Source organism: Paroedura picta, chromosome 5, assembly GCF_049243985.1.
Source record: "Paroedura picta isolate Pp20150507F chromosome 5, Ppicta_v3.0, whole genome shotgun sequence".
Classification (NCBI taxonomy): Eukaryota; Metazoa; Chordata; class Lepidosauria; order Squamata; family Gekkonidae; genus Paroedura; species Paroedura picta.
Window position 1 is genome coordinate 33,538,937 of NC_135373.1, and position 22,716 is coordinate 33,561,652.

The 22,716-nt window shown below is 44.1% G+C and overlaps 1 protein-coding gene across 3 annotated transcripts in view; it reads left to right on the top strand.

Annotated features, from left to right (window-relative positions):
* The window catches only part of NKAIN1 (sodium/potassium transporting ATPase interacting 1), an 87,112-nt gene extending 64,789 nt beyond the window's left edge, over positions 1-22,323 (top strand). For all 3 annotated transcript variants that reach the window (XM_077337143.1, XM_077337145.1, XM_077337144.1), the window contains 3 exons: positions 8,189-8,249; positions 12,260-12,341; positions 15,483-22,323. In XM_077337143.1, the coding sequence (XP_077193258.1) occupies positions 8,189-8,249; positions 12,260-12,341; positions 15,483-15,492 (153 nt within the window). In that variant the 3' untranslated portion in view covers positions 15,493-22,323. The remainder of the gene's footprint in view (positions 1-8,188; positions 8,250-12,259; positions 12,342-15,482) is intronic.
* The last annotated feature ends 393 nt before the right edge of the window (positions 22,324-22,716 follow it).

The following is a 22,716-nucleotide window of genomic DNA, read 5'->3' on the forward strand; positions in this document are numbered from 1 at the left end:
AGTCAGCCTATTGTTTCAACAAGGTTGGTACTGTCTTTTCTGACTGGCAACCATTCTCCAGGGGGTCAGACAGAGGTCTTTTACACTACTTCCTACCTGATCCTTTTAACCTGAGCCGCCAGTTGAGAGCCGGGCCCTGATGGAACTACCTAAATTCTGCAGGGCCTGCAAAACAGCACTCTTCCACCAGGCCTTTGGTTGAGGCCAGAACAAACTAGCACCAAATAAAATCTTCCATTCATTTCCAGGTATTACTGTGTTAAAACCTGACTAAAATAGTATACAGTCTGTGAAATGGACCAGGAGGCGGATTGATGAGTTGACAAGGAGAAATAACAGAGCGCCATACGTTTTGAATAATAATTTAAACTGTAATTCTAAAAACAATGTGCATGTGACATGTTGTAAAATGCCCTGAGCCTGCCTGCTGGGAGGGGCGGTATATTAAAACCAATAAATAAATAGGACAGGAAGGCCTGGAGGATCATTGTCCACAGGGTCGCAATGGGTCGGACACGACTTCGCATCTAACAACAGCAACAACAACAACAAAATGAATGTTGGAAATTAAACCTGGGATCTACCACTGAGCTATGTCTCTTCCCCTTCCAACAGCCTTTCTCAACGTTTTTACTGTTGAGAACCCCCTGAAACGTTCTCCAGGCTACAAGAAACTCCGGAAGTGATATCACCAGGCCACACCTCCCTGCCACACCCCCAGAAGCCACATGTCACAGGAAGTGACATCACTCAGACACTCCCACCAGATGTGACATCACGCTCTGCCACCCCTGCCTTCCCAACACCAGAAATGGCCCAGCAGCCTATTCCGCTGGGCCGGGAACAGGGCTAGGGCAGGCACCATCTGTCACCCCCTGCCAACCCCCCACAGTAGTTAAAAGGAGGGTATTTACCTCTCTGGGCTCCAGTTACTACTACGTGTCAAGCCTTGGCCAGCAAGAATTTTTATATGACCGGGCCCTTTCCCACCCACTCCAGGCCCATCACTGGGAATTTTGAGAGGGGGAGGGGCACATTGACATAACCATATATGGCCATATCACCTGGTAAGTATTTTAATTCTCTCCCAGTTAGCCAAACCCCTGTTGAGAAAGCCTGCCTTACAAGAGCACAGGAAACTTTACTGAATCGCATCCTTAGTCTATCAGGGTCAATACTGTCCATTCTAATTGGTGGCAGCAACTCTTCACGGACTCATGCAGAGATTTTTCATGTCCCCTACGATCTGATCCTTTTAAACTGGAGATGTCAGGGCCTGAACTTGGGACCTTCTACATGATCTGCCACTAAGGCTCAGTTTTGACTGGTAACAATTCTCCAGAGTCTTAGGTCAAGGCCTTGTATGCCACCTGCCCCCCACTTCTTCTATTTGGAGATTGAGCCTGGGACCTTGTGTATACAAAGCAAATGCTCCACCAATGAACCACGGCCTCACCCTGAATTCTTTACATTGAGTATCTACATAAGAGACCTAGTTACAACTCTTTGGCATTTCCTATTACTATCGCCATATTTACTATGTTTTGATTCTGGTCCTTCCTCCCAAATTGCTCAGGCTAGCATGCCTAGTTTACACCTTCCCTGCATTTATCCTCTGAATAATTCTGGGCAATTCCTGAGATGAAACGGCTGGCCCAGTTTGTTTGTTTGTTGGATTTAAAATTAGACATTCTGCCTGGCATTCCATTTTAAATGTTTAGGAAGTACCGTGATGAGATTGATAATATAGAGAAATCCTCTTGTAGTTTGCAATATTAAGGAACTGACAGTTTGTAGACTCGTAGACTAACCACTCTATCAAACAAACTGTTTAATGCACATAGAGTGTTAATTATGTCATCGTCGCAGTTTGTCGCTGGGAAGATGAATTTGCAGGCAGCAATAGTAATTAGGGAATCCAGTATTCATGCTGTGTACAGTCTGTTCTTTAAAAAGAAACCCTTAAAACCCTAATAGTTTCCTTCTGAGATTTGAATCTCTTCATTGCTGAAAGCCTGCAGGCAAATTGCAATTTTCAAATTAACACAATTCCACGTAAAAACACAATTCCACATGAAAACTCCCATTATTTGCTTGTCGGAATAATTATTCAATCAATGTTCAGTATACTAAGTATATTAATTGCATATGCTGAATAATATTAATCACCCATTATCTGAAATAGCCATAGTAAATCCAAAAATGCATACTAAAAACAAAGACTGTTGGCAGCATTAAAAATACAATTGTTGAGTACGAAAGGCGTTAGAATCTAGGTCAAACCTTTGCCTTCATCTAACGAACTCTTCTGGGAAGGTTTTTGCATCAGCTGAGGGGCTACCACTGAAAAGGACCTGTTTCCAATTGCTTTCTGCCAAACTGCTAGAGGCAGGATCTTGTGGCACAGTGTAGGGGTCTCTAGAGATAATCTCAGGGGCCCATTCATGGAGATGTAAAATTTTGCCAGTTTAGCAGATACGCTGACCTATGTGGCCAGGTGATGGAAGGGTCTAGGTCACAAGGTCAAAGGCAGTCCATACCTGTCTGACACAAGTAGAGAGGTTTGTCTGAACACAGCTACAAAAATAAAGTCTGTACACGACCATCCAAGAAGATATTACTGCACGTTTAGTTAAGGCTGAAACGATATACCAGGTACTGTTGAATAGGTAAGTGGAAAACCTATTTTTAATTATTTACCATGAGCGACCACAAAAATCTACAGACTTCTCAGGAGTAGGCCGGACTCTCATCTTTCTTTGGCAGCCAGTTCCCCTTTCTACTCCGCGCCCCTCAGTGGATTTGGGTAACTTCCATAACTGAACGTGATACATTTTAGCAAGGGACGCCATCTGATCAAAAATGGAGAGCCGATTTCAAAAAAATTACACTCATAAGCGCCTCAGTTCCTCAGGCAAACCAGAAATCCTAACTGGAGTTAAATGGATGACAGAGAAAGCATCAGAGATGCTGGAGGAAATATCTCTTAAAAACTGGAGGAGTTTGACGGGGCTGCAGCTCAGCAGCAGAGCGGCTTCCTTTCAAGCCAGAGGTCTCCGGTTCCATCCCTTTTAAAAGGATTTTGTGTAACAGATGCTGGAAAGAACTCTGCCTGAGATTATGGAAATGCCGCCAGAGCAGTATTGGGATGAAAGATCAATGGTCTGACTCCCTGTAGCACACAGCTTTATATATATTTTTTTCCGTAAGGTCTGATTTATGCTTCAGGAGAATGAGGTTGACATGGGGGGTGGGGGAGAATGATGAGGTGGCTGAACAGGCAACACTTCTTCAGACTACAGATTGGGGGTGGGAATCACATTTTGGAGTCTTGTAAGCCCCAGAAAGTCATCCCAGCAAGTAAAGAAGAAGAACTGTTTTTATATCCCGATTTTCACTGCCCGAAGGAGTCTCCAACTGGCGTACAATTGCCTTCCCTTCTTCTCCACACAACAGATGCCCTGTGAGGTAGGTGGGAGTGAGAGAGCTCTGTGAGAACAGATCTGACAGGACTGTGACTAGCCCAAGGTCACCCAGCTGGCTGCATGTGGAGGAGTGGGGAATCAAACCCAGCTATCCAGATTAGAGGCCACCTCTCTTAATCACTACATCAAGCTGCCTTTTGGTGCGCGTGTGTGTGAGGGGATACATTTTTCTTCCCGTCATGCTTGTTTTCTAGTTTCATGGAGTTTCTTTTTATAAAGAAATGCTGAGGAGCATTATAAAGTGACACACCCCTGGCAGCCTGAAGACATGCAGCACATCAGCATCCTACTGGCTCTTACTCCAATATGAGTAAACCAGGCTTTAGATAGGTGAGGGGAGAGGAAGGAGCTCGGGATTCCAACTTCCCAGTGTAACTCAGGGATCTCCTGGAATTACAGTGCATCTCTAGACTGCAGATATCGCTTCCCCTGGAGTAAATGGATGCCTTGGGGGGTGGACTAGAATCATAGAATCATAGAGTTGGAAGGGACCTCCTGGGTCATCTAGTCCAACCCCCTGCACTTTGCAGGACACTCACATCCCAATCGTTCATCTACTGTCACCTGCCACCCCCTTGAACCTTCACAGAATCAGCCTCTCCGTCAGATGGCTCTCCAGCCTCTGTTTAAAAATGTCCAAAGATGGAGAAGCCTGTTCCACTGAGAAATCGCTCTAACTGTCAGGAACTTCTTCCGGATGTTTAGATGGAATTTATTTTGAATTAATTTCATCCCATTGGTTCTGGTCTGTCCCTCCGGGGCAAGAGAGAACAACCCTGCTCCATCCTCTACATGGCAGCCTTTTAAATACTTGAAGATGGTTATCAGATCCTCTCTCAGTCGTCTCCTATCCGGGCTAAACAGACCAAGCTCCCCCAAACTCTGAGGCATTATATCCCACTGGGTTCCCTGTCCTCCCCAGGCTCCATTCCCAGTTCTCCAGGAGTTTCCCAGCCTGAATCTGGCAACCCTATCCCCTGCTGGAGGCCGGGGGAGTCGGGGGGGGGGGACTTTGCAAGTGTAGAAAAAGCAGAGCTCCTTATGTGTAGTTCTCAAGAGGGTCACAAGTGCTTTGGCCATAAAGAAGAACAACATCATATTTATCATGAGAGGGGAGGGGAGTAAGCAGAACATGCACTTCTATTTTCTGACATATTTTGGCCATGACTTTGAAAGTCTTCATGCAGCGTGTGGTGAATTTTCAGGAGGCCAAGAAAGGCCGATAGAGTGTGCATCAGTGATCGCCTTTGTATTATTTCAGAGCTTTTTTGATCTGATCAGTCGGACTATGAGGGATGAAATACCCAGTTTCTGCCAAAGGGATGGGGATCTTACAGATATATACCCACCTAATTATCCAGCAGCATCCCCTTCCCCACATATGCAGGTAGGTCAGGGAGAGGCCTACCCTAGTGATCTGTGGGCCTCTTGGCCAGTTAAGGCAGTACAAAAATGGGGGAGAAACACCCCCATTAATTATGGAATCTTCTGATAGTGACTCAAATAGCAGGGAGGAAGGGGGGATTCCTTACAAGGAGGAGAAGAAGAGACAAGTACCACAGCCATCTCCATGCTTCTTCAAGCCAGAAAACTCTCAATATCCTTTGGCAAACTCACTGGCTGTGTTGTACTTAAAGCAGCCGGCAGTGCCAGAGGAGAAGGGTCCAAATTCTAAAAGGGTCAATAGGCTAAGGGAAACGAGGATTTGTTTTTCCTACACTTGACACTGCCCCCAAAAGTTTTTCTTTACCAGAATGCAAACATCTCAATGCTCTCTGAAGACAGAGAAGGCAGCATCAAGGATACAATGGATAATAAGGCAGAGTGTGCATTTAAAAAGGTGCATGAGACATATGCTGTGGTGATCAGAGCCTCCAGCACTGCTTCCATTGTCTCCAGCGCTGTGACCGTCTGGTCCAGAAAGATCATTCAGCTGCTACCTAGCAACAGCCGCAGGCTGTCTGAGGGAGCAAAGAGACTACTCAAGGCTCCCTCTTTCTCTGCAGATGCCATGCTGGATTCCATCATATCCTCCTCCAGAGCAATGGCGTCAGTTGCAGCAACTAGGCAGATTCTCTGGCTTCATGCCTGGCCAGTTGACAACCACTCTAAGACCACTGTCACCTCCTACCCTTTCCACAGGGACAGGTTGTTTGACAAGGCATTAAATAAGATCTTTGTCAAGACAAGGGACAAGAAATACATCCTGCTCAGATATGTTAGAAGAGGTGGAGATCTTAAAATCTTTTAAAGGATTTTCCTTTAATTCCTAGAACACATGACCTAAATTTCGACAGGACAATAGATGAGGTTCCTGGGATCAGAACAGAAAGAAGTTCAAAAGGGAGTTTTCTTTTACAGATTTTCCAAAGCAGACACCAATAGACAAGGTAAGACAGATAGAGAAAAGAGGCCAAGTATAACATGACTTACTGGCAGAGGGGCTGTCTGTTCCCATTCACAAACTTCTGGAACAACCTTCATGTGGACTAGTCGGCTGCAGAAGTGGCCTCACAAAGGTTACAAAATAGAGTATCGTTTTATCTCCCCCCTACATTTATGAAATCCTCAGAAGAGACAAAGAACCTTGCAAAACCTCACATGTGTTACAAATTCAAGTCATCCAAATCATTACCAGGGTTAGAGATTGGCCATGAGTCTCCTCCATTTCCTTCATTGAGTTCAAGAAAAACGGAGACTGGTGGGTTACTGGATTTAATCAACAAGTTCATTTGTCTATGTTGTTTCTGAATGGAGACTCTACAATCTCGGAGGCTCTTCAGACAGACAAATTCCTTACTTCACTCGATTTGACAGAGGCATATTTTCATGTCCCAATTTTATCTAACCATCAGAAATTTCTTCAATACTGTGTCAAAAATATCTATCTGTAATATAGAGGGCTGCCACTCAGGCTGTCCATGACCCCGAGGGTTTTTTTCAGAACTTATCATCAACCCTGTGGTAACCCTGAGACAACAGGGTATTCACCTTCATCCATACCTCGACAATATTCAAAGGGATCCCAAATTCAAGACAACACCAGATTCACGAAAGGAATCTCAACAGAGAGTCCCCTGCAAGTCCACAGATTCCCATTGTGGAAGCTTCACTTTGCTACCTATACTTACAAAGCCTCCTTTTAAGCCTATGAAGCAGTGGTCCCCAATCTCCAGTCCAGGCACCGGTCCCGGTCCGTGGATCAGTCGGTACCAGGCTGCGGCTCCTCCTCCCCGGGTGCTGCCTCAGAGAATGCCCTGCCACTCTGCCGCCGGCTCACCTTTGGTGTTGTCCAGCGGCCGCCATGCCTGGGGCTCCCCCTTGGCATGGCACTGCGCAGCTGCTGCTGGCAGCGCCCCCCAGCAGGCGGCGGGAAGTCAGGGGTGCCGGCAGAAATGGAGCAGGGGCTCAGGCGGCGGAAGCATCCCTCAGCAAAAGACTACTCTCCCAGGTCTCAGTAAAATTGTCAAGCGTTAACCGGTCCCCAGTGATAAAAAGGTTGGGGGCCACTGCTATAAAGGATATTTCACGCAAGTTTCTTAGGATGAAGATCCTTTTTCTAGTGGTAATTACTTCTGGAAGAAGTGCCTTATCCATCAAGACTGAACTGCGGTTTTCACAAGAAAAAGAGCTGAGGGGGTGACACAGGGGCATGACAATAGGTTCCAAAATGTCTAAGGCTCCCATCGGCTGGTGTTTAAAAGTATGTATTATAGTGGCCTACAAGGTGCAAAAGCAAAGTGCCACAGGGCATCATGGCACATTCAGTACAGAGTGCTGTGACTGACACGGCCTCATCTGTTGAGGAGGTATGCAAAGCAGAGACTTGGTCCTCGGTCTCAGTTTTATTAAACATTACAAAGTAAACATTTATAGCACATCCCTAGCCCTGATCATGATTACAGGGGACAACTGTGGTCAGAGACAGTCAGTATGTACTTGGAGGGTTTAAACTGAAGCTGGATATGTGGAGCTTGGAGGGGGGCAAGGGCTAACTTTAGTTTTAGCAAAGAAATTCATATACTTGTTTCATTAACTCTTCCATAAAGATATTCTTCAACCAATAGTCTGCTTATTGGAGAAAATCAACAGGAATCTGACAGAGATAATGGAATCTGACTAAGAGTAATGGATTCAAATTATGGGAAAAGAGGCTCCATATAAATATTAGAATGCATTTTTTGATGGTGCGGGCTGTTTGTAGACAAAATGTACTGCCTCAGAGGGTGGTAAAGTCTTCTTGGTTGGAAATGTTTAGTAAGATTGTATAAATACCTGTCAGGAGAGTGTGATTTTTAAGTCTCTTAAGAAGGTGGGGGGGTAGGACTGGATGGCTCTTTGTGGTCTCTTTTAGTTCTGTGTGATTCTGATGCAGCTTTGCATAGGATGGCACTATAAGGACAGCTCCCTTGATGTAGAATCAAAAGCTTTTTGAAAATCTAAATCTACATATATAGATTTAAAAATAAATCACACATATTATCTGATTGTAATCCTTATAGTGCCCTGACTTGGATAGCCTAGGCTTGCCCAATTCCATCAGATTTCAGAAGCACAGACAAAAGGTACAGACAAAAATGTGACTTCCTGATTCTGAGGCCACTTCTTACATACAGTCTCCACACAAAACGTTTGGATACTCATGAAACTGCACTTGTTTCCATACATTCAAATAATTAGCTTTTTCTCTTTCTGTTTTAAAGCTCTTCGGATTTGTCTACGCCTGCTATGTCAGCAAAGTCTTTATGGAAGAAGAAGACAGCTGTAAGTATTCCAGCTGTGAGTCATGCTGGTGGCAGTGCCAAATGAACAGGGATGCTTGGAGTGTGAGGGTTATAATAAATACAAGCAGCAGGGGCAAAGCTGAGGCACATGGAGGGGCATATGGCTCCAGTTCTTTCCACTTGAACTCTTCTGTGAAGTTTTTTCTCCCCACTTCTTGCCAAACCCATCAGTACAACAATCCACTCTGTCTATCTGTAGTGGTGGTCATTATATCTTTTTTATTTTTTATGTGGAACACATCTTCTGGCATGGCCCCTGGGATAGAAATAGGTACGGACATGATGCCCGTAGCCTCGCCCCAAGGAGTATGCCAGAAGTAGCTCGGGAAGCTGTTGGGAACCATGGCCGGGGAAGCACGCGCTGTTGAGGGAAGAGGTCAGCCAGTTGCGGGGCATCATAGCAGCTGGGAGGGAACCCAGAGTCGGGGGACAGGATGGGAGGGGAGAGGGAGCAAGGAGTCTGGGGAGGGAGGTGGGAGGGAGGAAGGAATTTGGGTTTGGGGAAGGGAATCTACATATGTGTCTGAGGGAAGGGGGAGGGACCAGGGAGAAGATAAGGTAAGCGAGAAATATGGGTGGTGAGGGCAGGTGGGCATGGGGATGAAGGTGTTTGTGTGTGTCTGTGTGTCTCAGAGAGTGCGAAGGGGGAGGGGTCAGGGAGGAGGTCAGGGGGGGGCGAGCGTAGGTGGGAATGGGAGGGAAGGATTTTGTGTGTGTGTGTGTGTATCTATGTGTGTGTCAGAGAGGGGGAGGGGGGACCAGGGAGACCCTGAGCAGATATGTGTTCCACATACCTGTGAGAGTCTGGCTGTCACTATTTTTTGTTTGTTTAGAGGGATACAAAAATACTACATACTACAAAACTACTATTACTAGAAAAAGGATATACATAAAGCTTGCATTCAACAGTATCTATCTTGTTCTTTTACATCACCATAATGTTACAGACCACAGACTGCATTTTCCCTGTAGTTAGTAGATGTTTCTTTTCATCTCAATTTCTACTGTTCAATATAGTCTCATGTTAGATTCCATTTTCTTCTGAATTCCAAGGTTGATTTGTTGTTTATTAATTGTATGTTTTGCCATTGTTCCATATTCCATCAGTTTGTTTAACCAATCTGTAATATCTGGTAATGATTCTTTCACATCTTGATGCATAGAGAATCCTAGCAGCTGTTACCATATATTTAATGTTCACTATACATTTTAATAATAGAATCATAGAGTTGGAAGGAACTTTCAAGGTCATCTAGTCCAGGACATTGCAGAATGCAGGAAACTCAACTACCTGCCTACTGACAGTGACCCCAATTCCATGCCCCAAAGAAAAAATTAAAAACAAAATCCATGGCAAGTCAGACCTGGAAGAAATTTGCCTCTCAATCCCAAATTGGTGATCAGCATTTCCCTGGACATGCAAGAAATGGTCACAAAAGCCAAGCACAGACACAATCCCTTCTGCCCACCCACACATAATCTGCATGTGTTCACATAATTAGTACCATATTTAATAACATACATTTTGAATCCAGCACAAATTTAACTTTCAGTATCTTTTGCATTTCATCATGAATCATAATGCAGTATTCCCTTCTTTCTGACAAGTCCACCACATATGATAGAATGATGCATTTGTATTTTCAGCCCCAACACTTGTGGCAGTGAGTTGCCTCTGTTAAGTTTGTGTTGCCCGAAGGAGGGTTGGGAGGGGGCTCTTTGTGTATCCTTGGTGGTTCAGTGACCTTGGCTTTGGCCTGGATTTTTTCATTGTTTTGATGGTGCCCTGGTGGGGAAATCCCAACACTCATCTCTGAACTTCCTTGGAGAAAAGATGAACACCAGTGCCAAAAGGAAATTATTCAGAGCCGTTTCTCTAAATAAAATCCAGCTGCTGCCCTAGAGTCTGCATTTTGACAAGGTTACGAAATGAATATATTGGAAAATTAAAAACCTTTCTGCGTGAAATAGGGCACAGCCTATTGTAATAAGTTGCTTATGCGCATTGGGATCTGGCAAGAGCTTATTTCCTCCTGGCGGCCTGCGGTTTGTAATGCGTTTGACAAAAAAAATTAATAAACTTTCCGCATGAAAAGAACCCATTTACAGAGCAGTAAATTACAAGAATTATCATATCTGGTGTCCTAGAGCCCAGAGTGCAGTCTGAAACCCGTCCCCTTTTGTTCTCAACGCCTGGCTCTCTTTGTCTTTTCTAACCTAATATTCAGGCAGCTCCGATTTTTGACAACAATCATTCATTTCAAAACCTAATAAGATATGCCATTAAAAAGATGAGATTAAAGCACAGCACCAGCAAAACTAACATTAAAAGTGTATTGAAAGCATCTTTGACGCAATAACAGGGGGAGAGAGCATCAGAAAGGACACATAAGCTGGGCAGATGGGCTTTCGCCTACATAACTAAGCAGGGATGCGATCTTTCAGGTAGTTTTCTGTTGCCTGATTTTTTTTTAAAGTACAGGATATTGATCTAATTAATAACAGATGGTACCTGTTGCGATCCAGCCAAAAAATAACTTGGCAAAATGAAAACCAAGAAACTCATGAAACTGCCTTATATTAAATTAGATCCTTGATCTCTCAAGGTCACTATTATCTCCTCAGACTGGCAGTGGCTTTCCGGGGTCTCTGGTTCTTCCCATTATCCACTGCCTGGTCCTTTGAACTGGGGATCTCAGGGATTGAACCTGGGGCCTTTTACGTGCTTGTCCACTAAGCCACAGCCTCTCCCCTGTCTCATACTAACAGCTTTGTATTTTAAAATGCATATTCCTCTTCTTGGAGAGAAAGTTAGGTACAGTGCATTATCCTAGGTCAGGGGTAGTCAAGCTGCAGCCCTCCAGATGTCCATGAACTACAATTCCCAGGAGCCCCTGCCATGGAATTGTAGTCCATGGACATCTGGAGGGCCGCAGTTTGACTACCCCTGTCCTAGGTAGTTCAGAACACCTCCTGCTCCGATCATATATGGCTTGTTAGTTTACCTCCCACTGTATACCGCCGTTTTGTATGATGCTGGGGATTGTTGTTAAGGGGATTGTTAATATTATATGATTTTATTGGATATTGTTGTATTTTTCTTCTCTGTGAACCGCTGCAAGCCAGCTTGCTGGGAGCGGTGGTATACAAATGTGAACATAAATAAAATAAATAAGGTATCCTTGCCTGTTAAGAAGTATTGCCTCATAGCCAGTTTCTGTTTCCTTGTAAATAAGCCTTGTAAATAATATTTCCAAGTAGGTGCATAGTATTATTACTCGAGGGCCTAGGCTAGCCTAACCTCACCAGATCTTGGAAGCTCAACAGGGAGATCACCAGGGGAGTCCAGGGTTGCTATGTGAAGGCAACAGCAAACCATCTCTGATAATCTTTTGCCTTGAAATCCCTTTGGGGTGACCATAATTTGGCTGTGACTTGGCCGCATTGGGCTACGGCCTTAATATAGTTGGACATACCATGTGTGAAATTCGCTCTCCAAGCAGACAAGGAATATGCACCTAATGAGCAAATCTCTGCTGATTCTGGAGCGCAGTCACTTTAAAAGAGATTTCAAAGGGGAAAAGAGAGAAAAAAAAAAAATCTTGGGAGGAAAGTATTGCAACCAGGAAGTCTTTGAACTGGCACCCAGCCAATGAGGGACAGACTGCTTCTCTACCTCTGCGGCTGGCTCAATTATACAGAGTTATCTCCGCTCCTGGATATCACGGGTGAAAGGTAGTGTCACTGCGGCTCAATCATTCATGTTGCAGCTGGAAAATTTAAAGCGCCCAAAATCAAAATGGAAGTTGAATTCAGGGTAGATGGCAGGGATTTATTCGGACTGGGAGTGGATAAAAAGCCCTGTGCAGACTCCACTTAGGATTAGGAAGGCACCCTGAAACTTCTCGTAGCAGACCTACAGCTTCTTGGTGCATGGACCTTGAGTTGCTTCTTATTCACCATCTCTCCTCTCCTTTTGCCGCCCCATAGTTGATTTCATCGGAGGATTTGACTCGTACGGCTATCAAGCTCCACAAAAGATGTCCCACTTACAGCTACAGCCTTTATATACGTAAGCAACCGGTGCATGTGGGGATCGGGGATGTGCATGAACAAAGTGGAGATGGGGCCGAGGAGGTGTTGAGTCAATGACTAAGAAAGTAACTGGATCGCTGTTGTGGGTTTTTTTTTGGGGGGGGGTGAGCTGCAGTTAGCTGTGGGGAGGCAGCATTGTGCTGTTGAACTGGTGGTACTGGGGAAGGGGTGCTCTAAATATATACCCCCTCATGGTACCTGTATGCCTTTTCTGGTTTGGAAAATAGGACATCCTTCCTTTCCCAGCATCACGGATCAGACTCCTCAGGGTGGTTTTCAACTTAAAAGCAAGAGTTCAAGAATCTAAATAGGGATTCCTGAAAATTTAGAAGCAGAAAATGGTGCATTTTCATTTTATTGATTACTATATTTTATCTTACTGTTTCCCTTTTTACAAGAAGGGACCCAAGGCAGCTCATTGAATTGAGCAACAATCTCTCAAAACATTCCAGTCCAACAGAAACCATAGCAGTATTTGTCATCATAACAGTAAACTCCCACTGCCATTAATCAAAGCCTTCTTTCCCAGCATTGGGGTCCCCGTCCTCTCCTATTTCACCTCTCAATCCCATCGGTGCTTTTAACTTTTAAAGTGGAAGCCCCAGTCATAGTTCCTCTGCGACATTATTTTATTTGGACATCAGTTCAGTCTCTCCTAGTGTATAAGAACATAAGCAGTGCCCAGTTGGATCAGACCAGTAGCTCATCTAGTCCAGCACTTTCTAACGCAGTCAACAGTTGCCCTGGAGGACCAAAAGCAAAGTATAGAGGCCGGGACCTTCCATTTGTGTTGCTGCATAGCTCTGGGATTCAAAGGTTGACTGCCTCTGAACATGGAGGTTCCCTTTAGTCACCCGGGCTAGTAGTCTGTTCTCCAAGAATCTGTCTAACCCCTTTTTAAAGCCCATCTATGCTTACAGCCATCACTTTGTCCACAGCAGTGAACTCCACTATTTGATTACTCACTGAGTAAAGACCCCTTTTGGTCACCCTGAATCAATTGCCCATCAATTTCAGGTTCATGGCTCCATATTCCTTATTAGAGTTTGATGAGACACAAACAATGGATATAGTCTCACTGGCCAATCTACCAGCATGGCCCCAAGGGAGCCATACAGAGGTTAGGAGGCTAATAGAGACCCTGAAAGAGGAAAGCCCCTGGCTATGATCTCACTCCCCCAGATTTAATTTGGAAGAATATTGATTGGTGGGTTCCTAAACTGTCTCAGTTGTTTACTGTAATAGATTAATCAGGCAGACTACTGAAAGGATCAGAAGTGGCTGTAGTAGACCCAATGTTCAAAAAAGGGGACTGTATCCCCTTCCTATCTTTAAACAGGCCGTGGCGCCACGGGCGCCACGGACTATATAATTCGTTAAGCCCCCTAGAGGTGGGCTTTGTCCGTGATGAGGAAGGGTCCGCGAAGCGCCTGCCGATTGGTCCCCCCGATTCCCAGCCTGCATCAGACCGCCGCCCGAGGGAACCCCCAGCAGTTGCGCGAAGCGCGGCTGCTGGGGGTTCCCTCCCTGCCGGTCTGACGCCTTCTCCCCTTTCAAAACCCCTTTTTATAAAGGGGCTTTGAAACTAGTCACTGTATAATTCACAATCACCTAATAGAAGAAGAATAGTTGGTTCTTATATGCCGCTTTTCTGTACCAGAAGAAGTTTCAAAGTGATTTGCTGTCTCCCCACAACAGACACCCTGTGAGGTAGGTGGGGCTGAGAGAGCTCTGATATTCCTGCTCGGTCAGAACAGCTTTATCAGTGCCGTAGCAAGCCCAAGGTCACCCAGCTGGCTGAATGTGGGGGAGGAACAAGGAATCAAACCTGGCTCACCAGCTTGGAAGTCCGCAATCCTAACCACTACACCAAGTTAACAAAATATTCTACAGACTGCGTGACTTCTCTATGCAGTATCATTCCAGTCTATGTCCCTTGAAGCCAATTGGTTTGGCCTCAAATCAATTTGTTTAGTACAAAATAATTTGGCAAAAGTGTTTTTAAGAGGGCTGCCTTGGGTTCCACAAAGATATTTGAATGCCAGTGACGAAACCTTTATTGGCATAATGAACCATTGTTACATAAGTTTAAGTTACAAAATCTATAACACAAAGGTGAACAAAAAGATAGGAATTTTGGTTTAAAACATGACAATTTCACTTGGCAAAATTCAGGGCTTTTCTGCACATCTTAATTTTAGCGTCATACTTACCCTTTGAAGACGCTATATTCCGGGCACTCTGCATGACATCGCCAACCTCCCACATCCAGGCAGCAAACTGCTTAGCCGCCATTTTAAAGCACAAATTGATGAATCCCAAAAAGTGGATTCACCACCCTAAAAAGCGCTATCACCCAGCAGAAAGCCAGCATCATATGTATGGAGACGAAAAAGCACTACCTCTGCTTCTAATGTCCCACCCTCGCACTCGCCTCCCTCTCCCCTTTTTTTAAAAGGCGAACTGCCTGGAGCAACGAATAGGCAGACAATTATGCAGACGATGCCAGAAATAATTTTTTCCCAAAGTTGTGACACAAAGCATGCCTCTCTAAAATTCCCCCCCATCCAAAATCAGGAACAAGATTAATTTTTAGAAGTATCAAGATTCATGATTCCATAAGGGTGGCATTCAAAAGCACTATTCATCTATGATTAGATGCATAGGTGTTTAAACAATTAATTAAAAAAAAATTAACAGGCATCGCAGGACCTTTAAAACATAGGAGAAAAGGGATTGCCTGTCTGGCTTGATTGACAGGTGGTAGAGAGTCGCATATAAGGCACATTGCTCTCTTCCATTTCCAGCAGCACTTGTGGAGGGGGAGAAGCACGAAAAGGTGGCAGACTAGAGTGAGATGGCAAAAAAGGTTAGGAGTGGCCAGGAGTTGCGATAAAATTTAGCGCTATGCCATTAAGCTGGCGTAACGCTATTTTTACCAATGTCCGGAAATGCCCTCAATAGCTACGATTGCCTGAGTACCGCAGTGGTCCCGAATATTCTCTCATTTGCCATTAAGATACAAGGCACTATTTGCTGTAATGTCACCCAATCATCGCAGTGCTTCACTGCTTTCCTAAATGACCCACACCCCTTTGCTTTGCTTTTGTCCTTTCAGCTCCGGATAACCTTGAACACCCCTTGCCGTGAACCGGCACTTGGGATCTGTGAACCAGCAGAAGGCAAGCAGGATGCCGAATCTGATGGATTCCTCTGAAGGCAACTGGTGGGCTATCCCTACTGGAGATGTTGGGTCACCTGAGGACTGCTGGGAGACAGCACGTGGACCTCCATCTTGCTTTCTTGGTTGTTTGTTTTTCGGAACTCATCCACTGAGTCGCAAAAGCGTCCGTGGCTTATGCTAAGACTGTGGGGAGCGGAGCTTCTCATTCTCCCACTCACAGGTGAAGCCGTTCCACTCAGGAACCGAAAAGCATTGCTGCTCTCTGCCTGCTGGCCAGTGTTTGTGTGCTCCTGATGACTCCATCTAGCAAAGGACCTCAAGCTTAGGGCAATATTATTTTTCAGGGAAGGGCAAGAAAAAACACCATTTCTAAGGAGGATCTTTTTTCAGTGGGGGGAAAAAAAAAACAGTGAAGAAGAACCGCACCATATTCTGGATCTGCTTCTAACCTCTTTGCTTGCCGATGAGCAAATGGCTTTGCAGCGTAGCACAGCTGCAAGAGACGTTACAATAGAGAGTGGAATTTGGGAAACCTGGGGAAAAAAGGTTTGAATAGGGTCTGGGATTTGTTTATTGCTTTCCCCTTGTCCCTAAGGGTTTTCTATCAGTTTGACTATTTAAATAAGCATTTCTTTGTGTTTGTTTTTTGAAGTTTAGTATCACCGGAAGGCCAAGATTTCTCTGCGGCCCTCAAGACAGATCTCAGTGCAGGAATCTATGGGCAGGCATCTGAAGCACCCATTTTGCATGCAGTTGACTCCCAGGTTCAATCTATAGCATCTCCAGGGGAAACAGGGGCTAAGGAAAGACATTTCTCTACCTGAGAACTGTGGCTAATCAGGGTAGACCATAATGAATTAGATGAACCGACCGTCCAAATCAATATAAGGTTGGCACATTCTGAGCCGGCATGTTGTTTTCATAATGCCACAATTGCAAATTACTAGATTCTTCCACAGAAATGTTCAAAGCAGTCATTCCCTCTGCGTAAGCCTCAAGTCACATGACAGATATATTCCAAGGGTCTTGGAATCACTGCTGGGTTTTTTTTTTTTGTGAGCCTGTGGTGAAGTTTCCTCTTCTTCAGAACTGTAGGGCTGGCTTATTAAGTTGCTGGGAGCTTACAGGTCTCAAGCATTTCTGGGACTGCATTACAATTTCATACCTTTTTTTTTAAAAAGTGTGCATCTTCCATGTGTTTAAAAAGGAATAAATACAAGTCAATAAGGGCACATCAGATTAGACCAAAAAAAAAGAGAGGAGAGTTTCATTCATTTAGGGAATCCTGGGGTTAAGCAAGAACTCTCCAGGGGTCCTGGGGCCTTTCCCAGAAGTTCAGATGACTGCAGACATCAGTAGATGTCACTGGAGCCCACTTTCCCTATTGCTCTACAGTTCTTGTCTTTCTCCATAATGGAAATGGGAAATGATTGATTGCTTGGCTGGCTCCTGCAACTTCCTTATACGCCCCACTTCTCTGAAAAGGCCTGCCACCACTTCCGGAGTTCCCCGAAGCCTGGAAAACATTTCAGGGATTCCTCCATGGTCAAAAGGTTGGAAAAGACTGCATTAATTTGTTAAGAACATTGAACGGAGTCTGAGATATATTCTATGTGAGATGTATTCATTCCATCTGAAAATCAAAAAAATGTTATCCTTTTCTACCAAAATACAGAAAATATTTAATGTATCTGCATCTCCAAAACATTAGATAGGCCAGCCTTTAACTCGGGTTAGTTTTCTAAAACCTGTTTTCTAGCTATTAATAAAGAGGCCGGTAAAGAATAGTAATTAAAAAACTCAACATGCTGTAGAGTTCAAACTCTTTGGATGAGCCATTAAAATGGTAGGTGTATCCATGGGGGAAACAGGGATGTCTTAGGCTGGATCCATATGTTATTGGATTTTGTATTTCTGCAATCGTTCACTTCCTGGAATTTCTGGAGAGGAAATTATTTCGCTTCCCAAGATTTCCAGACGGAAAACTTCAGGAAGTGTGGAAGTACATTAGCCCTAACCTGGGCCTATCCTGCACACATTGGATAATGCACTTTCAAAGTGCTTTTGCAGCTGGATTTTCCTGTGCGGAACAGGAGAATATGCTTCTAAAGTGCATTGAAAGTGCATTATCCAATGTGTGCAGAATGGGTCCTGGATGGCCCAGGCTAGCCTGGTCTCAGCAAATTTTGGAAGCTAAGCAGGGTAGTAGTTGGATGGGAGACCAAGGAATCCATTGGGTCGCCATACATAGGTGCAACTTGACTGCACTTTCCACCACCAGGATTACAGTAGCACAATATAATTTGACAAGTTGATTCCCCCTTACTCTTTGGATGTATCCATTCTCACACCTTTCTTAACCGCTGAAGCCCCTATTTGGGGTTCTTGCCTCCATTGTATGGTCTAGGTTTCTTATAAAAGTCAGTCCAGAATATGTTTCAGTTGTCTTATCCTGATACCAGGCAAGCCTAGCTAAATCCCCACTTTACCACTCTGCCTTGGGGCCTGCAACTCCTTTGACTACCAAAGATTCTGTACAACTTTCCCATTTTCATTACAGATACATTTCCTGGCTTCAGAAAGTTGCCTGTATAACAGCCTGGAATCTCTCTTGCCCTTGCGAATGTCTCACTGTGACAGTACACATTTTGGTCATAGAATCATAGAGTTGGGAGGTACCTCCAGGGTCATCTAATCCAATCCCCTGCACAATGCAGGAACGCACAACTGCCTGCCCACCCACAGCGACCCCAATTTTTTGCCCAGGTGATCCCTCCACAAAAAATCTCCTGAATCCAGCCTGGCTTGGAGGGAATTCACCTGCCATCCCACAGCAGTAATTAGCAATTCCCTGGGTATGCAAGGAACGGCTACAAGAGACAAACACTGACACATCTCTTCCTGCCCACCCACTCGCAATCTACCTAAGTTCATAAAATCAGCATTTCTGTCAGATGACTATCTAGCCTCTTCTTCAAAACTTCCAACATAAGAGAACTCACCACCTCCTGAGGAGGCCTATTCCACTGAGAAACCGCTCTAATTGTCAGGAACTTCATCCAGATGTTTAGCCGAAAATTCTTTTGAATTAATTTCAACCCATTGGTTCTGGTCCAACACTCTGGGGCAATAGAAAACAACTCTGCTCCATCTTCTATATGACAGTCCTTCAGGTATTTGAAGATGGTTATCTTAGTTGCCTTCTCCAGGCTAAACAGACCAAGCTCCCTCAACCTTTCCTCATACAACTTGGTCTCCAAACCCCTCTTCATCTCTGTAGCCTTCCCCTGGAGACGTTCCAGTTTCTCTACACCTTTCTTCAGTTGTGGTGCCCAGAACTGAACACAGTACTCTAAGTGAGGTCTAACCAGAGCAGAGTAAAATGGTAACATTCCCTCCCGTGATCTGGACACTATACTTCTTTTGATACAGCCCAAAATCCAATTGCTGACTCATGATCAATATATGGCCTACTAAGATTCCTAGATCCTTTTCGCACGTGCTACTGCCAAGACAAGACTCCCCCATCTTATATTGGTGTATTTGGTTTTTCCTACCTAAATGCAGATCTTTACATTTTTCACTATTAAAATTCATTTTATTAATTTTAGCCCAGTTTTTCAGCCTGTCAAGATCATCCTGTAACCTGATTCTATCTTCTGATGTGTTTGCTACCCCTCCCAGTTTAGTATCGTCTTCAGATTTAATAAGCACCCCCTTTATTCCTTCATCCAAATAATTTATGAATATATTGAACAACACAGGGCCCAGGACAGATCCCTGAGGCACTCCATTCGTCACTCCTCTCCAAGAAGGTGACAGACCATTTACAAGTACCCTTTGGGTGCAATCTGTCAATTAGTTCTCAATCCACCTAGCAGTAATATTATCCATATTGCAATTTACCAACTTGCCAAGAAGAATATCATGAGTAATCTTATCAAAAGCCTTACTGAAATCAAGGTAAACTATGTCCACAGCATTCCCATGATCTAGCAAGGTAGTAACTTTCTCAAAAAAGAGATAAGGTTAGTCTGACATGATGTTCTTGAGAAAGCCATGCTGACTCATAGTAATTACAGCCATCCGCTCTAGCTGCTCAAAAACCAACTGTTTGATGATTTGTTCTAAAATTTTGCCAGCTATAGACGTCAAGTTGACGGGTTGGTAGTTATCCAGATCCTCCTTTTTCCCTTTCTTGAAGATGGGAACAACATTTGCTCACCTCCAATCTTCTGGCACTTCATCTGTTCTACAAGAATTGTCAGAAATAGTGGACAGAGGTTCGGAAATTACATCTTTCTTCTAGATTAACGTAGGGTGGTTTAAAATGCGCCTTTAGAACAGCAGTCAATGAGATTTTTTGTGTTCCTCTCTTGTGGGATGGCTCCAATTTCATTTATTTTTAATCCTTTTTAAGGAGCAGGGAAGGTTATATGGAGTTGGGCAACGCATTAGCAGAACCGAAAAAGTTTTTAGTGCAGTTTGGCTCATGTAAGCAGTCACACAATGGATACAGCAATGCATAGTGCTTTAATGAGCATTTTAAATGAAATAAAACTGTTCATCTGAAGCATGTCCAGCAGGTGAGGCACATCAGCCAGAGTGGATATAGAAGTTAAGAGTGTCAGACTAGGCACTTGAAGACCAGGTTTGAATCCCCACTTTGTGTTGGAACCCAGCTGGGTGACCTCGGACCAACCATCCACTTTCAGCTTCATCTACTTCACAGGGTTGTTGTGTGGATAACATGGAGGACAAGGGAATGATGTAAGGCAGTTTGGGTCCCCTGTTGGAGGAAGAAGAATTGCTTATATGTGAAGCTAAATAAATTCAATTTGGTTTTCAAATTGCATCAGACCTTATTCAGTGTCTTCAGCATCTGGAAAAGGATACAGTCCGGTTTATTAAAAACACTCGGCGGGCACCAGGAAAGGTGTTGGTGGCACCATGCTGCCCACAGGCATAGGTGAATTAATGACATCACAGCAGTTAGCCAATCAGTGCTGAGCCACAACTGGATTTTGCTCCAGACTTCTAGAACTGCTTTGCCCAGTGCCCAGAAATGGCGTGTATGTTCAAAACATGGGGACCAGATCTTTAGGAAAGCTGGAAACTCTTTCATTTGTACACAGTCTAAATATGCCCTCCTGTGGCTAAACCAAAGTACAGTCTCTTCATTTCTGTCGCTAAATTTTTTACGGCAGAGGAAGGCTTCACTGACCAGACACTACACACACAAAATGGAAAGCAGTTAATATCAAAAAGGGGTGTGTGGGATCTGAGCATTTCTGGAACTACACTCCGTGTGTCCAGCAATCTGTGCTTTCTAATCTCAAAGGTTGGCTGTAAATTTTAAATTTAGAGAAAGGCAGTCTGCACATGTTGTGGGCATTCTATCAGTACTTCATGCGTTCTTGCATATGGAGCCTTACTGATCCTTGGCACACAATGGCTCAAAGGAAACCTTGGATAAGACCCCTGCTGGATCAGACAAGTGGTCCATCTTGTCCATCATCCTATCACACAGTGGCCAAATAGTTTGGTCCAACAAGAGAGCATAGAGGTTGAGGGTTTCCCCCGTTGTTTCCTGGCACTGGGATTGAGGTGGACTGCCTCTGAGCATGGAGGTTTCCTTTGGTCACTGTGGCTATTAACCACTGATAGGCCTCTCATCCATACAACTGTTTGATGTGTTTGTATGTGCAACCTGTCCTAGCTTAATGTCATCCTTTGAAGAAATTCCTTGTTCTCCTTAATTCTCTCCAGATCCTATCTTTTAAAAGTCAAACCAAATCCCACACATTAGAAAGGGGTCGCTAAGCTGTTCTTTCCTGAGAGCTACCTCTGAGTGGTGAAAAGTAGCCCAAGCTATTTCTTACCAGCATGGCACCAAACTTCCCTCCTTACAGAAAACAGGTTCATTACAGGTGCCCTCCCTAACCCATCAACTAAGCAGCACAGAGAGAGAGAAAAAGAGAGAGAGAATGGCTTTGAAAAAGCCTAGAGCAGATTTTTCACAGTCTTTCGGCTGGGTCTTTTTGGGGATGCAGCTGTTACACTGCAGCAGGCAGCAAGCTCCTGCTAGCTCATATGCTACCTGTTTGTGACCTCTGCTTTAGACCACTGAGACAGGTAAGGTTCTGAATAGGATAGTATCCTAGCAGGACCTTAGAGACCAAGATTTTATGGGGATAGGTTTTTGAGAGTCAAGTCTCCATCAGATGCTTTGGCTGGAGGGGTGGCTTTGACTCTTGAGCCACATGAGGAAATGCCCATGGAGAAAAATATGCTATTTTCCCTGTGGGCAATTTTCTGTGTGAGCAATCTTCCATATTATGGGCACTTTCCCATGTGGGCATTTTTCTTACACGCATTTCTTACGCTGGGTTTTTCCCGCAAGTGATTTTCCCGTAAGCTTTTTTCCTTTGTGTTTTTTCCTTGAACCAAGAAATTGATCATTGGAGTCCAGATCAACTCCTCCTCCCCCTACTGTAGTCTACCAGAGTTAGCCGGAAAATATTGCACAAATGAAAACAAACTTTCAGCAGTGTTTCAAAATATTTTCAGGTTTTACTTGTACTTTCTGTGAGGGCTATTTAAAAAACAAAACCCTCAAATGTTGAATTCTAATGCAATAATGTCAAGTTTCTCAAGTGCAACTGATTCGCCCCCTTTGGGGGTTCTTTTCTCTCTAGCCGTATCCATATTTTCGAATATTGTAAAAACAAAACAAAGAAGAGGCTGAATTGTAAACCTTCACAAGCAAAATTCCGTGGGCTTGATGCTCTTCGCTCAACTACCCAAATACATTTCGGCTCTATGGGACACGTGATAATTTTTTTTAAAGTCTTAATCCCCTTCATATGGATGCCTCAGGTTATTTCATCAGATTTTTATTATTTTATAGAAACTGTTTCTGTCGATTATACTTTGAAGCTCAAACATGAGCAGAGCTTGGGTTGCCAAGTCACACTTGGCAAATACCTGGATTTTTATTTTATTTTTTTATTATTATTTGTTTTTGGGTGGAAGGGTCTGAGCCTGGAAAAGGTAGGGTTTGGAGAAGGGAGAGGATCTTGTCACAGTATAATGCTATAGAGTGCACCCTGCAAAGCCGTCATTTCCCCCAGGAGAACAGATCTGTAGCTTCTGGAAATCAATTGTA